This window comes from Cavia porcellus, unplaced genomic scaffold (genome assembly GCF_034190915.1).
Source record: "Cavia porcellus strain 051 isolate PalLab524CR breed Dunkin Hartley unplaced genomic scaffold, mCavPor4.1 scaffold_14, whole genome shotgun sequence".
Classification (NCBI taxonomy): domain Eukaryota; kingdom Metazoa; phylum Chordata; class Mammalia; order Rodentia; family Caviidae; genus Cavia; species Cavia porcellus.
In genome coordinates, this window is record NW_026947497.1 from 65,196,116 (window position 1) to 65,211,153 (window position 15,038).

The following is a 15,038-nucleotide window of genomic DNA, read 5'->3' on the forward strand; positions in this document are numbered from 1 at the left end:
TGCTGTTTTAATGTCTTCCTGTAATGGCCAGCCATACTGAACACTTTTTCATGAATCTATCTGTACTTCTTCATTTGAGAAGCATCTGCTCATCTCAGTGACCCAGAGTTTTATTTTGGGGTCTAATTTTTAGTTCTTTAAATATTGTAGATATTAGCCCTCTGTCTGAGATTTAGCTGGCAATCTCTCCCCCAATCTTTAGGTTGTCTCTTCACTCTGTTGGTTGTTTCCTTTGCTGTACAGAAGCCTTAGAATTTGATAGGATCCCGTTTGTAGCTATTTCTTGTACAGCTGGAGTTCCATTCAGAAAGGCTGACCTGTGCCTGTGTCTTCAAAGTTTTACCTTCTTTATCTTTTGGCAGGTTAACTGTTTCTGTTTTAATACATCTTTGGTCCATTTTGAGTTTAGGTCAGTGCATGCTAGGATCTACGGCTCTAGGTTCAATCTTTTGCATCTGTGGGGCCAGTTTCCCAGCACCCTGTGCTAGAGAGGCCATCTTTCCTCCAGTGCGGGTCTTTGGCCCCTTTGTCCAAGGTCAGATAGCTGAATATTTCTGCACCCTCAGTTCTGTCCCATGGATCTGCTTGTCTGTTTTTGTGCAAATGCCATGCTGTTTTGATCACTGCACCTTTGCAATGTAACTTAAATCTGGGATCGTGACGTCTCCTATTTTGCTCTGTTGCCCAGAATTGGATTTGCTGATGTGGGTCTCTTCTGGTTCCATATGAATGTTTAGGGTTGTTTTCCTTAGTTCTGTGAGGAATTCAGCCTTACTTTGTTTTGTTTTTGTTTTTTATTGGTACCGGGGATCGAACTCATGACCACCTGCTTGCATGGCAGGTGCTTATGCCGCTGAGCTAAATCCCCAGCCCCCTCAGCCTTACTTTGTTATTTTGTTTCTTTATTTATGTTGCTTAGGCTTGCTTTGGCTATTCTGGATATTTCATGTTTCCATATGAATATTTGTTTTGGGTTCTGTGAAGAATGTCTTGGAATTTCGATGGGAATTGCATTGACTGCAGATAGCAGTGGTGATATGGACATTTTAACAATATTCTTCTTGCCAGTCGTGAACACGGGAGGCCTTGTCGCCTTCCAGTGTCTTCAGCGTCTTTCCTCAGTGTTTGGTAATTTCCACGTGAAGGTCTTTCATGTCCTCTGTTTAGTTGTTCCCTAGGTGTTTTAGTTTTCTGACTCTGAAGTTACTGTGCATGGCACTGTTTTCCTGACTTCTTTCCGGGCTCATCTACTATTGGTGTACAGCAGAGGTCTTCATGTTTTATTTAATGTGTTTTCAAGTGGAGCCTCTGAGGTCTGGAAGAAGGAGGGTGCATACAGAGGCAGCTGTTAGCAGATCCCTGGTGAGAGCCAGGAGGCTTTGCAAGGACGAGGCTGCTCCACGGACCCCGTGCTCCCAGAGGACATCTGGACCCAGTGTCCTGTGTTGGAGCAAAGGGATCGGCGTCCCCAGGCTGATTCTGGGGGCTCCTGCCTCTGAGTGAAGGAGAAATGTCATAGTTGGGCGCTACAGAACCAGCTGACGCCAGTTACAGACTTTCTAAACTGCCCATTTCCCACCAAAACGCTGGCTGTTTTGGGGGTGCATTGGAAGCCCTTGTCAGAGACTAAGCAGCGTGTTAGAGTAATTACAGACTCTAGGCAGCTCTGTGTCAGGACTGGGGCCGAAAGCAAACATCAGAACAGAAGCTTCTCTGAGCACCTCTATCTACAAAGGCTTTAGGAGCTCTGTCTGGGGCACAGGACAAAGACCAAATAAATATTTACACTTGTCTCTTTTATTTTTAATTAATGATCATTATTCTTTCTTTCTTTCATCTTTTTGAGACAGGGTTTCACTATGCAGTTCAAGCTGACCTTGAACTCACGTTATAGCCCAGGCTAGTCTTGAACTCACAGCGATCCTCCTACCTCAGCCTCCGGAGTGCTGGGGTTATAGGTTTACACTACCATGCCAGGCTATACTTATTGATTCTTATAGTACAATACAAGTGGTTTATTGTCTTTAAGAATTTTTCTTACAGCCAGGGAGCTAGCTCAGTGGCACAGTGCCTGCCTGGCAAGCACAAGGTCACACATTTGATGTCTGGTACCAGAAAAAAAAAAAAAAGAGGAATTTTTCTTCTATATAAGTAGTTGAAATTATTAGTATAAACCTTTCCCCTTCCCCCAGTCCTGGGGATTGACCCAGGGCCCTCGCACTGAGCTACATTCCTAGCCCCTTGTAATGTTTATCTGTTTAACTTTGACACAGGCTCTTTCTAAGTTGCCTGGGCTTGGCTCACACATAGTCATGACATATTTATGTCACATCCTATGTCTTTTTCTTATAAGGATATTAGTCACATTGGATTAGGAACCCCTTATCTCCTTTAACCTCTTAAAGACCCTACCTTCAACCAGACATAATGGCGTACACCTGAAGGGTAAAGCTGAGGCAGGAGGGATCCCATGTTCAAGCTCGGCTCAGGCAATTTAGCAAGTATTTTTGATACTGGCTATCGAACTCACAACCTTGAGCTTGCCAAGCAGACACTTGTGCTGCTGGGCTAAATCCCCAGCCCAGGCAAAATTTAGCAATTTAACATAACCCTCTCTTGAAATAAAACTTATGAAAGAGTGAGGATGCTTGCCTAGCACTTGCTGGGTTCAATTCCAAGTACCTCCAAAGGGGAAAATCCACCACTGCCTACAAAATCCCCAGCCGCCAAATACAGTCACATTCTTACTTGAGGTTAAAGACTTCTGCATAGAATTAGCTGGTGGTGGGAAGGGGCACAATTCAGCCCCCACAACTGGTTACCATGGTGAAGGCTGAACACCCAGCGGGGGACAATTCTGCTTCTGCGGTTGGAGTCCCTGCTCTGTATATGTTCACCAGGTTACTTCGGTCGATAATGTTATGCTGTGGTCCACAATCTTACTGATTTTCTTTCTACTTCCTGCTAAGCAGTTCTCACAAGGGAGGAACTGAAATCTTTGGCTGTCACTGTGGAGAGGTCGCCTCCCTTGCAGTTCTGTTTTTGCTTTATGGGTTCTGGATCTGTGTTGTCAGTGCCCAGGCTGGCCTCCAATTTGCAAAGGATTTTCCTGCCTCGGCCTCCAGAGTGCTGGGGTTACTGGCCGTCTCCTGCCCCGCCCCTCCTGCCCACTTCCCCCTCCCCTCCCCCTCTCCTGACAGAGGATCTCCTGTTGGCCAGGTTCATTGGAATTCACAGCAATCCTCCCTCCTCAGCCTCCAGAGTAGCCCTGGTCCCAAGGATGTCTCACTGGGTCCAGCCGCACCTGTTTGTTTTGGCACCTTAGTCTTTTGCATATGGGATACGATTTTCTACAAGAAAAGGGTTCGGTGCTGAGAGATGCATGGGGAAATTACGCGTCGTTTTTAGGAGCCCCAGCCTTAGGGTTACTTGTTACCCTCCTGCTCTGCACAGCCGCCCAAAACTGCCCCAAACTCCTGCCGATCGGCGGAGCTCTGAACCCCACGTGTTGGAGCTGGGGACCCCAGAGGACCCTGAGCACCACCCCCACCCAGGCCAGTCTTCTGCAGGAGCCCAAGCGGGGCGGCCCCTTCGGCTGCAGGAGAAGGTGCTAGGGGTCTTGCGGGACACACCCTCTTCACAGCGCCCCCTTCTCCCTAAGCGCTTCCTTTGCACTTTTTCACCTTTTTTGTTTTTTAATCTTTTTGAGACAGGGTCTCGAAATACCGTTCAGGCTGCCTTGCGCTCACTTTGTAGCCCAGACTGGCCTCGAACTCGCAACGATCCTCCTGCCTCAGCCTCCCCGAGCGTGCCTTTTATTTTTTTTTCTACTTATTTCTGCCCTAAAATACATGGTATTCTTTCCCACCCCCCCAATCGTCCGACCCTGAAAACGCTGCTAGCCCTTACTCCGCCTGGCGACTGTTTCCTCTACTGAGTGAGATCTGCTGCAAAACCGAGAGGGTAAAGTACTGTGTAGCAGTTTAGCAATGTGCTTTTTATTAGATTTTTTTTTGGTCTGGAATATTGTGGGATTAACTCACTGAACTGTCCTCCGTCAAAATACACCCTGGGTTGCTGGTCCAGAGGATTTAACTCTTCTAATACCGCACAACTCCTGGGGGTGTGGACCCCGACTCTCCGCAGGTCTCCGGACCCGGGCTGGGGTTTGGGTGCAGCTGCTTCGGCGCTTGCGCGTTTGGATGCCCTCTAGTGGGCAACAGGCGGCATTACAGGCACGTGGAGCCCGAACCGCTCTGAAGAGGGCAGGTGATTTTACCTGGTGACTTTGGATTCTTTCCCAGTGACTCAAATGGGAAGAGGATAGATACATTTCCCTTGCAGAAAACCCACTTTTTATTTTTATTTTTCATGTGTTGGAGATGTCTAAATATTCACAGCTATTTCCTGATTTTCTGAGTGAGCGGTGTGTGCAGGCCTGGAGTAGGGCATGCTGGGTCACCTACCGTGTGCATGGCTTTACGAGAGCCATCCCGCTATCTCTGAGAGCTCCCGGAGTCCCTTCCCGAGCTCAGCAGGGCAGCTCCACGGTGGGTGAGTGCTGCGTTGGCTTCAAAGAAGAGGCCAGAGTGAGGGGCAGGCAGTCCTGGGGGCATCGGAAATGATTGGTACCCAAAAGCCTCCTTGGTTCCCCAAATTGATGCAAGGTCTGCAGAGCGCCCTGGGGTGGCTGGGATACTGAGGTCCTGCCAGCACGCGCCATCCAGCGGGAACATTTTCACATAGCCAGAAAAGAAATAAAGATCGGTAAAAAGCAGAACTTAAAAACTGTGCTTTGAAGAAAAACTGCAGCTTCAGGGTACCAAAGTTACTTAAACCTTTTTCCCTTCCAGGAACTCATTCACTATTTCCACGTGTCTTAGAGATACAATAAGCATATATGTTGGGTTCTGGGCCTGTGCTTTTCACCTGTAAATTACACTTCCTCCCATAGACCTGCACCCTCAGAGGCAGCAATCTTGGTGGAATTAGTGGAATTACCTCAACTTCAAATGCATGTAAAGAGCTTGCAGATTTAGCCTGACAGGTGGGTAAGGCAACAGATCATAGGAATGTTATCATGTAGTTTCCTTCTAAAAGTGGCTCACCGAAAAGTGTTTTGTAGTGTTCACATCTCCTTCTAGAGTGGGTTTCCAGGGCCTTCTTTATCTTGAATAAAAACTTGGATGAAATAAGTGAAAAACAGCAGCGGGTTTATTTGAAAAAGTGAAACTAACAAGTGAGGGAGAAACTGGCTTTGTAGAGTATGCTTGAGCTAAGTAAAAAGAGGAAGAAGCAGGGTAAAAGTAACACCCTGGAGGACAAAGGTGGGCTGTCATGAGGAGAGGCGTGATAGTGGGACCTATGTCCCTTTACACTATCAAATCTCTAGGATGCCTGTGAAAACGTCTACATCTGGGTCCCAAGCAGCTGTGCTGGGGTCCTAACCTCAGGCTGATGTCAGGTCAGGGCATCCTATCAAAAACTTGCTCAAGCCTCATGAGAAGTCCTTGTGTGAGGCTTTGGGAACTGTAACTGTTCTGCCCATATGTCTGAGAGCCTGTAATTATCTGGTCACACCTATTTCCCCAGCCTGATTTATCATACCCTGATCTCCATCTTAGGAATATATCCTAGATTGCCCATGTTTCAGACATACACAAGCCCCACAAGAATATCCAGATCATAATGTGCCTCTCTCTCTCGAGGGCCCACACTCTAGTTTGCTCGTGGAAGTCTGGAGGAGGATTTCTGGGTCCCTGCTTGAGTGGCTCACATCAGACCCCAAAGAGAAGAGGACACAATCTGTCTTTCTGTCCATCTGTCTGCCTGCCTGCCTGATGGTGGTTAAGACCCCTGGGAGAACCCCAGTTAGCCTGTTGGTCCTGCTCAGTTTGAGCAGAAAAAGATCTTGATCAGCTCTTATTAGTTAGGGCCACCCTCAAGGGAATGGGTGTTGGGATGTTGAACTTCTGAATGCATGATGAATGAATCTGTGAGTGGAACAGACGGGGGAAGCAGTAGGCTGCTCCCTCTGTGCACCGAGGCTGGGAAGTGCTGGTCACAGTGGCTGACTGGGCCCCACGTGTGGTTCTGTGGTGACCAGCATATGGCAGACAGAGGCCTTGCACCTCCCTAGGTAAGTCATGCATGCCTAAGACCCTGTGCAGGATGCAGTCAGGCGGGCATCTGAATGGTCTCTGTCTGAGACCAAGGATACACAAGGGACACAGTAGGAAGTCAGAGGTGGGAACTAATTAGTGGAAACTGACAGTCCCTGACTGCAGGAAAAAGGGCTTTTATGGAGTCAAAAATGAAACCAAACTGCTTCTTGCATTTCAAAGAAAAAGAAAAAAAAGAAGCCCATTTTTCCTGAGAATTGTTGTGAGCCTTTTGCCACCACAGTTGCTGCCAACACCTACACCTTCACTCCCTACGCCCAACTTACCTGTTTCCAGCCAGCTGAACTGGTTCCGGATAGCCATGGTCTGTGTTTGATCATAGAGGCCCTCCCTCCACAGCTTTCTGCTTATGTGTCTATGCTGGTCAGATGGCATCATCTAATGCCCACCCGAGATGAAATTCCTTCTGAGCTCCACATTTTGACTGAGGAAAACAACTGTCAGCCCTGATGAATGAGTTGCCATGGTATTTTTAAAGGTCACCTCACCTCGAAACAACCTATGGAGCACTTCTCCAAGAAATGGGCAAAAAGTCCATCAACTGTTGTTACCCAGTGTCAGTGTCTCAGTTACTTTTCTCTTGTTGCTGGGACAAAATACCTAACACCCAAAACGAAGGAAGGAAAGGTTTATTTAGCTCACTGTTTGTGGAGGTTTCAGTGCACAATCAGTTAGCACCGGGGCAAGACTTCAGGACATCAGCCAGAGCAAAATGGGGGAAGAGCAAACCTTTTTTCCTTCTTATGTTTTGCACAGGCCACTCACCCCTCCAGGACAGGTGTAGCACTCACAAAATCTCCTTGCCCACCTTTGCACAGATGAGGATATTTACAAAGTAAGAAGAACCCTGGCTCCCTGCTGAGTTTCTTAGTTAAACTTCTCATGTCGACACAATGTATCAGCCATAACACCCAGAAACCTGATTTAAAAGAAAGCATCTAATATCTGTAAAAAAGAAAAATCCAGTCTGGTAGATGACCATACTCTTGGCTATGAGTTATTAGGACTATGATACTAAAAATAGATAAAAAGATGAAAACTCTCAAACCTGAATCAGATAACAATCCTATCATCAGTCTGATGGGCTTAGACTAGGCCACACAGGGCTGCCTTCTTCAGCTGGACCACCAGGAGCCCATAGTACCATCATCAGGAAAGCTGGGCCTCTTGCCTCTCACCCTTCTGAAACTAGGCACAAACTTGCATCCCGGGTGGCCAGCTCACCAAACACGACTTCCTGTATAAACCAATCTCCGTACCACTTCTGGAAAGGCACCTCTTCTTGAAGTTAGAAGTGACTGTCTCCTTTGCACCAAGCCAGACAGCCTCTCTCTTGTGCATCTTCACCTCTGACTGTTCCCTGAGAGGACAATGACATTGGCCTTAGCTGAGACAGATAACTGCAATCCCGCAGTTCTGAAAACTCTCCCCTCAGAGGTACAGACTAAAGACTTGTCTCTGGGCCTGGCCATCAACCATGCTGCCTCCTGTGACCCTCACTGCTGTCAGATGTCACAGGAAGCACACACAGGCATCCAGCCACACATCGGCCTGGTAGACTATTAATCACCGCTCCTGCCTGTAAAACCAGTTCAGGATCTTGGAGCTGTCAATGCTGCTGTGACTGCCCTCTCTATATGTTGCCTCAGTGTTCTGCCATACACAGCTTGCTGGTGCACCTGCCTGGACCTGAAGGATGCCTTCTTCTGCCTTTGATTGGCTCCTGTCAGCCAGCCTCTCTTCACCTTTAAATAAAAAGACCTCAGTTTGGACTCAAAATCTAACTGACCTGGATGCAATCTCCCAGAGGTTCAAAAACTTGCTTCTTTAAAAAAGTACTTCTGGTTAATGATACCCAAGATGTCTGCTAGAAAGACACAAAGCTCTGCTACAATATCTGGCAGAAACTGGTGACAAGAAATCAGCTCCACAAATTTCTTACAGCTTCTGGCTTCTACAGAATCTGGATCTTTGCATTCATAAGAACAATGAGGTTTACTGAGAACTCCAGTCCCTGGGAATGCCCAGTGGCCTATCTGTGCAAATGCTTGGATCTAGCCCCGAAGGGCTGCTTCTCACCTTAGCCTCCATGCTCTAACAGCCATTGTCCTTCTCATGAGAAGGCTGACAAGCTTACCTGAGGCCGAGACCTAACTGTCCCGGTGCCACATGCTGTACTGGACTTTGCTTGCCTAGCACTGACTGATGAACTGTTCTCAAGCCAAAATGAACCTTGGTTACGGGTGGAGGCAGATCTGTTGGAAAGGAGTGTGACAGGCTAGATATGCTGTGGTCACCTTGGACAAAATCTATTTTGGTCAAAACTCTGCTGCAGGGATGCTCTGCATAGCAAACTGCTTCCTGCTGCTGTTTGGAAACCTGCCCAATGATACAAAATAATTTGTTCCAGAGGACTAAGCCCCCTCTGGGGATCTGATTCATATAGCATCAACCCCGGCCACCAAACCTGCCCCCACAGTAAGTTCTGTGAGCTCACATCACTGCACTGGCACCCATACCCCTGCAGCCAGCTTAGCCTTCAGTCCTAACCTAACTAGTCCTAACCTCCCATTCCCTATCCATATGGAAAAGACAAGAAAAGCTGGTAGGGTCCTGCTGTAAAAAATCATTCCTAGATATAGCCTAGCCTTGATCATTGGCGGTAACAATGGGTCTATATTTGTAGCAGAGATAGACTAAAAAACTAGATTTAGAGCTGGGGATTCAGCTCAGTGGCATAAGCACCTGCCTGGCAAGCATGAGGTCATAAGTTTGATCCCTGGTACCAAAAAACAAAACAAAACTAGATTAAATAAAAACTACATATAGCATATAAACCACAAAGCTCTAGAAAAGTTAAAAAAAAACTTTGTTCCCAAGAACAGTGAGTTCTAGTTGGGCCTTGTCTCAGAAGGTTGCTCAAAGATTTGCTGAGGAAACTCACATGCATATAACCCAGGTGCATATTAACTACCTCTACAAGTTTCAGAAACCAGCCTTAGATCTGCTGGAAAATTTACCAGGACAGCTCCTTGGAGGCTCATTCTGAAGAGATAACATACTCAAAGCCCTGCGCTGATCACTCTGGATGCTGACTGGTCCATGCACAACTGAAGCCTGAGGCTATCATTCACACTGCTCTATACCCATTCCCTTTGAATTTTAGGTCTTTTCAGGCTGCTTACCCTTCCATCCCTTCCACTACCTGTTTTTTTTTTTTTTTTTTTTTTTTGCCTTAAACTCCAGCTGGTTGCCTCAAGAAAATAGAACAATCAGTCAAACACTTACCCAAGGTTTGATGAGTATCCAAGGCACATTAGATACTCTCCCAGACCAGATTAACTCCCTCATTACCTTACCAAAGTCATGTTATAGAACAGACTGGCCTAAATTATGTCTTTTTCTAAAAACAATTTAGGAAAAAACTCTGTAATAAGACAGTCTTGAGAAGCTTGGCTAGGGCCCATCCTAGGACCACTGACAACCCTAATGTTACTGCTTCTAGTTGGGCCTTGTCTCAGAAGGTTGCTCAAAGATTTGCTGGGGAAACTAAAAGATGGGGGAAATATAACAGAAAATAGCCCCCCTTCCAGTCAGTACACTTCAGTTTCTTAGATGCCCGGGTAACAGTTCTGTTCCTGTTTCAGTTCCGGTTGCTTCTGTCTCTTAGAAATGGCTGGTCACTGTGATACATAGCTGGTCACTATGATGTACATTGCATAAACCAATCCCTAATTTATAAGCCTTTCTGCTTCTGTATTTCTTGCTTGCTTATTCCTTATAAGCCGGAGGCCACCAGAGATCAGGAAATCAGGCGCTAGTACTCTTTGAATGATCCTGATCAGTGCCTGTCAGTGTAAACAAATCTGCCTCCAAATCGCAGGAGTCACTTTGCTGTTTCTGCTTGCTGTTGCACTCTGGTATGTCCGTTGAAGGTCAAATATTTAACCTTGAATTTTTAATTGTCCCACAGTATCCTACTTCCTTGCTAGGAAGAGATTCACTAGAAAAATTGGGGGATAATTCTCAAATTCTAGCAAAGGTCAAAGTGGATTTTACACTAGGCCGTGACTTCCTGACCTAATAAACCAGGTGGATGCTGCATGGCATAATGGAATACCTGATTTAAGGAAATCCTTCTTCCACATTTCAGAAAACAGAGGAATTGCTTTGGATGTTTTGACCCAAAGGCTAGGATAAGAATTCTGCTCAGTGGTATATTTTTCAAAAAAGTTAGATGAAGTGGCTGCTGGGTGCCACCCTGCCTGAGGGTAGCAGCAACTACAGTTATACTAACAGAAGAAGCTGCAAAATTAACTTTAAGACAGACTAGAAGTACTGGCCCCCTATCAGATCAGGGTTTTTTTCGGGGGGGGGGGGCTATCCTCCAAGACCCTAAAGAGGTGTGGTTCATTGATAGAAGTAGCTTTGCCTAAGGATATCAAAAGGGAGGTTATGCAGCTGTGGGTTCACAATAGGTCATTGAGGCCAACTACTCACAGGAACTTCTGCTCAAAAACACAGAGCAAACAGTTCTTATTTGGGCATTAATATTAGGCATTAATATTAGGAAAAAGTAAGCCACTATATATCTATATATCTATACAGACTCCAAATATGCTTTGCTGGTGCTGCAAGCCCAGGAAGTAATCTGGAAAGGAGTTTGCTGACTAATAAGCAATCATCTATAAAGCACAGGTGGGAAATTCTATGACTCTTAAAGACTGCCCATCTTCCCAAGCAGGCTGCTGACATTCATTGTAAGGGAGCCCAAGGAAATGTATCTAAAGTCTCCTCGGGAAGAGGGGCAGCTCCACAGCCTCTCAAGACTCGTGACTTATTCCCAGTTCCTGTGGAACCATTCTTAACCTTCCTCAAGAGACCCAGTGACAAGTTATAACAACCCTACACAGGCAGCTGTCGTCAGAATTTTCACAGGACCCAGGGGAAAGCTGTTCCTGAGAACCTTTGCAAGACCTGAGGCTCCTCTTCAGAAAGTGAGAGTCCAGTATCGCTTCAGGAGCAGATGAGTGGTGTCACTAATCACCCTAGTTCACCACAGCTAACGTGGGCCCTCTAGTGAGGGTTTTTAATTAGATCTATTGCATGGGTAATCTTGCTGAGGCTTGCAGTAACTTATCTGACCTCCGTCTTTGCATACCTTGTCCTCCCCAAGAAGCTTGGAGTTCCCACCTGCTCAGGTTACTTTCTTTTTCCCATGGAGCAGACAGCTCAATGGTCATTCATTCTTTTCTCATTGTCTTTCTCTTCCGGTACCCGGTGAGTTGCAGCACCCCAAGGTAGCTGGCACATAATCCCCAGTAGGTGGGATCCACATCCCCTCCCAGCTAGAAGAAGCTGTAGCAGACAGAGACCTTCACTCCTTTAGCATCCCAGAAAGAACTATAAAGATTAGGGTCTCCTAGGGAGGAAATGAGACGGGGAGACAGGGTGTGGTTAAAACTGCCTGGGAAAGGAGGTGGGACAGGATCCAAGGAGACTAAGCCGAACAGTTTCCAAAGCCCTGCACGCGCACTTCGTACTTCTCGCAAGACCTCAAGTGGGTTTGCCATCTGACAGCCTGGACTTGACTTCATCCCGAGTCTTGGGTGACACCAAAAGGACGTCCACGCTGAGACTCTGCTGTTGTGTTCTCTCTTGCAGGGTGTGAGCAGCCACTCATGCTGTAGGGTGCACCTCTTTTCCTGCTTGTACTTGGCACAAACTTTTCTGCAGAGCCTGTTTCTTTTCCAATTTTTATTAAGATGTTGCTACCCTTGGCACTGTCTCGACCTTTCCTAAGGACAGAACCTAGAAACTACCCCGGGAGACTCCAGCCCTCCCAAACCCGGTAACAATGGGGCCCTGGGACGGTTTTCCAGATTCTTGTGTGTGACAAAGAATGGGATGTGGCATGTGACACTAAGGCAAAGGCAGCAATGTTTAATGAAGTTTAATTTGGCACAGGGAGGCTCAGAGCGAGCCAGGTCATGCTGACCGAATGGAAAATGCCACAGGGCCTGAGCAGCTGGATTTATGAACAGAAGTTGTGCCAGGCCCAAGGCACCGTGCCCCTGGGTCTTTCAGAGCCAATGGACAACATGATTGACAGGGTGCTGAGTTACCTGCTGTGGACAACATGATTGACAGGGCGCTGAGTCACCTGCTGAGGCCACACAGCCCCAGGGATGGTGTCTTTCTGAGCTGCAGGGTCCACAGCCCTGTCAGCTTGTCTTCCTGCCCTGTGCCCAAGCATTAGCTGTTTCCATAGCCCAGGTCTCCTCCTCCTCGGTTCTGTGAGACCCAGGCCATCGTTGCCCCTCCCTGACCCCATCAGGAAGTCAAGGACTTCTGTGCCTCGGAGCCCTCATCACACTGTGATGTGACCATAGTGCCCCATGTGTCTCTCCCCTGGATTGACAGTGGCTCATTCATGTTTACCCCGTCTACCCCAGGCTCACCCCAGGCCAGTATCCTCTCCAGCCAGGGAGCCCTGGGGGAGGTGAAGAGGAAGTGAGTGATTGCATCCTGCATCTACACAAAAAAGTCCTTTCTGTTCAAAAACTGAGTCCTGTGGGTCAGAAAACAATGGACACGGAAGAGCCTCTGGTTGCAGACTGTACAGATCAGGAAGAAGTTTATTTTGTTGTGCAGAAGTCTATACACTTCAGACACTTAGCAAGAAAGACCGCACTGTAGCAGAGGAGACTAGAGAGGCAGGGTCTGCAGTTCGGGATCGCAGGACAGAGGTTCCCTGGGGCCTCCCCGACACCTGTCCCTGGGTCTCTGTCCCTCTGTGACCTCTGACCTTCCGTCATGGATTCAGTGGAACACACCGGCTTTATTTTCTGAAGTTCTAAGGCAGCTTCCTGTGTGCTCATGGGGAGACAGAGCGTCTTCTTGGGTCTGATGGGCTTAGCAGCTCTAGAAATAACCAGGACGCAAGACCGGGCCGCAGCCGGGGGACACTCAAAGTTTAGGCACCTCTAAAAGTTCCCAGCGCTGAACCAGAACTAACTAGTCCTGGGCTGGAGGTGCTGGGGAGGGAGCCTGGGACTTCTCTGTCTCCTCCTCTGTGGAGGAGACACAGGTGCCCTCATGGATCCTGCCAGCCTCCCCGGAATATCCCCACCCAGAAGTCATGGGGGCTCCAACTCTCCCGTCAACCCCTGTTGTTAACCGGGCATGGTGTATACCCCTGTAATCCCAGTCCTTGGGAGGCTGAAGCAGGAGGATTGCTATGAGTTTGAGGCCAGCCTGGGCTACACAGTGAGTTCAAGGCCAGCCTGAACCATATGGTAATATACCCTGTCTCAAAAATACAAAAACAAAGCAAAACAAAACCATCCTGTTGTGCCCCTGCAGAGACCCAGACCTGGTCTACTTAGAGCCCAGAGCCGCTGTCCCCAGATGTCTGAGTTTGGAGAATTCCAGCCTCTCCTCTTTGTCTCCACCTTGCCTCTGGGATGGTGGCTGCTTCTTGCAGGTAAAATCTCCACCATCTCCACCCAGTATCACTGCTTCCCAAACTCTCTGACTGCTGGAGCACTGAATTCCTCTGTTAACATAACTGGGCCAGCCTCTTTCTCTCTCTCTCTCTCCCTCTCTCTTTCTCTCTCAAATTGGTTGATATACTAAGTAATTCTAACCTTAACTGACTTTGAAAATAAATCAAAGGAGCCATGTAAAAATGAAGAGAATGCATTCCAATGGCAGAGACATAACTGGAAAGCCAGAGCTAAGCAACGGCAAGTAATGAAAAGAATGAAGTGAGCATAAAGATTCAGAAATACAATGTTGGAAAATAACCCTTGGAAATCAAATAATTAAACACCAAGTAACATAAACTAACTAATAAATAGATGAATGAAAAAATTCCAGACTCTAAAATAACGGAATTAAAAACTCTGTGGCCATGAGCAACTCTAAAACGAAGTAACTCAGGAGAGTCTGAGGCGACTAAGAACGTGTCACTCTAAAAATAGATAACTCAAAATCTTTCAGTGAGTTTCAGTCAAGTAGCTATAAAAATAAGTAACTCAAAAACTCCAAAAACCAAAACTCAGACATTAATAAAGATACATCATTAAAAGTAAGTAATTACAATCCAATTAATCTGAACTCTGTGGCTCAAAATAAAGTAACTTTAAATAACTGAAAAATGAAAACCAAACACAAATTTGCTGTGAAAATATGTTTGAAATGTAACTAAAAGTATAAAATAGAAACCCTAAAACAAGTGAAAAGGAATGAAGGTAAAATAAAAAATAGCTGAAAGTAACTAACATAAATTTTAAAATGTACAAATCTATAGCAACCGTGCGGAGCCACCATGGCGAGGGTCAGTGCTTGGCATTCTCTCGGGTGGGGAGAGGTGGCACACAGATGGCTCCCCTGCTGGCTGAGTGGGTCCCCAGGGACTTTGGCAGCAGTGAAGGCAACACTGATTGTCACTGTTCGGGGTGGGAAGGCAGGCATGGCATGGTGTGCCGCTGATACCTCCTGGGTAGAGGCCCGCGATGCCGCCACACATCTGACATCCCAGGATGCAGCGCCTGAAGTCAGGTGCCGTGAGTCCTTGGGCGTGAACTGGGGGCACATCCATGGCCGAGCTACGGCCTCTTGCCTTGAGGAATAAGAGTGTAATCACAGTACCACGGCAGCCTCTCTCTCCCTAGGAGGCGGATGGTGTGCAGCCTGGCCAGCTTAGAGCAATGCATGGCGCCGAAGGTCAGTCCTCTGGAAAGGGGACGCTGGGTGGCGCCGTGGGTGGCTGGATGCCTGCGTGCTCCTCTTCCACGCTGCTCAGCGCCCTGAAACACCAGCAAGGTCGGAGCAGGCCAGGCCAACACAGCC

General features: G+C 47.3%; 1 protein-coding gene across 6 annotated transcripts in view; it reads right to left on the reverse strand.

Moving 5' to 3' along the window:
* Positions 1 to 12,792: 12,792 nt before the first annotated feature.
* Mcf2l2 (MCF.2 cell line derived transforming sequence-like 2) overlaps positions 12,793 to 15,038 on the reverse strand; it is a 196,929-nt gene continuing 194,683 nt past the window's right edge. For all 6 annotated transcript variants that reach the window (XM_063261110.1, XM_063261109.1, XM_063261115.1 and 3 more), the window contains one exon: positions 12,793 to 14,995. In XM_063261110.1, coding sequence (XP_063117180.1) covers positions 14,914 to 14,995 — 82 coding nt within the window. In that variant the 3' untranslated portion in view covers positions 12,793 to 14,913. The remainder of the gene's footprint in view (positions 14,996 to 15,038) is intronic.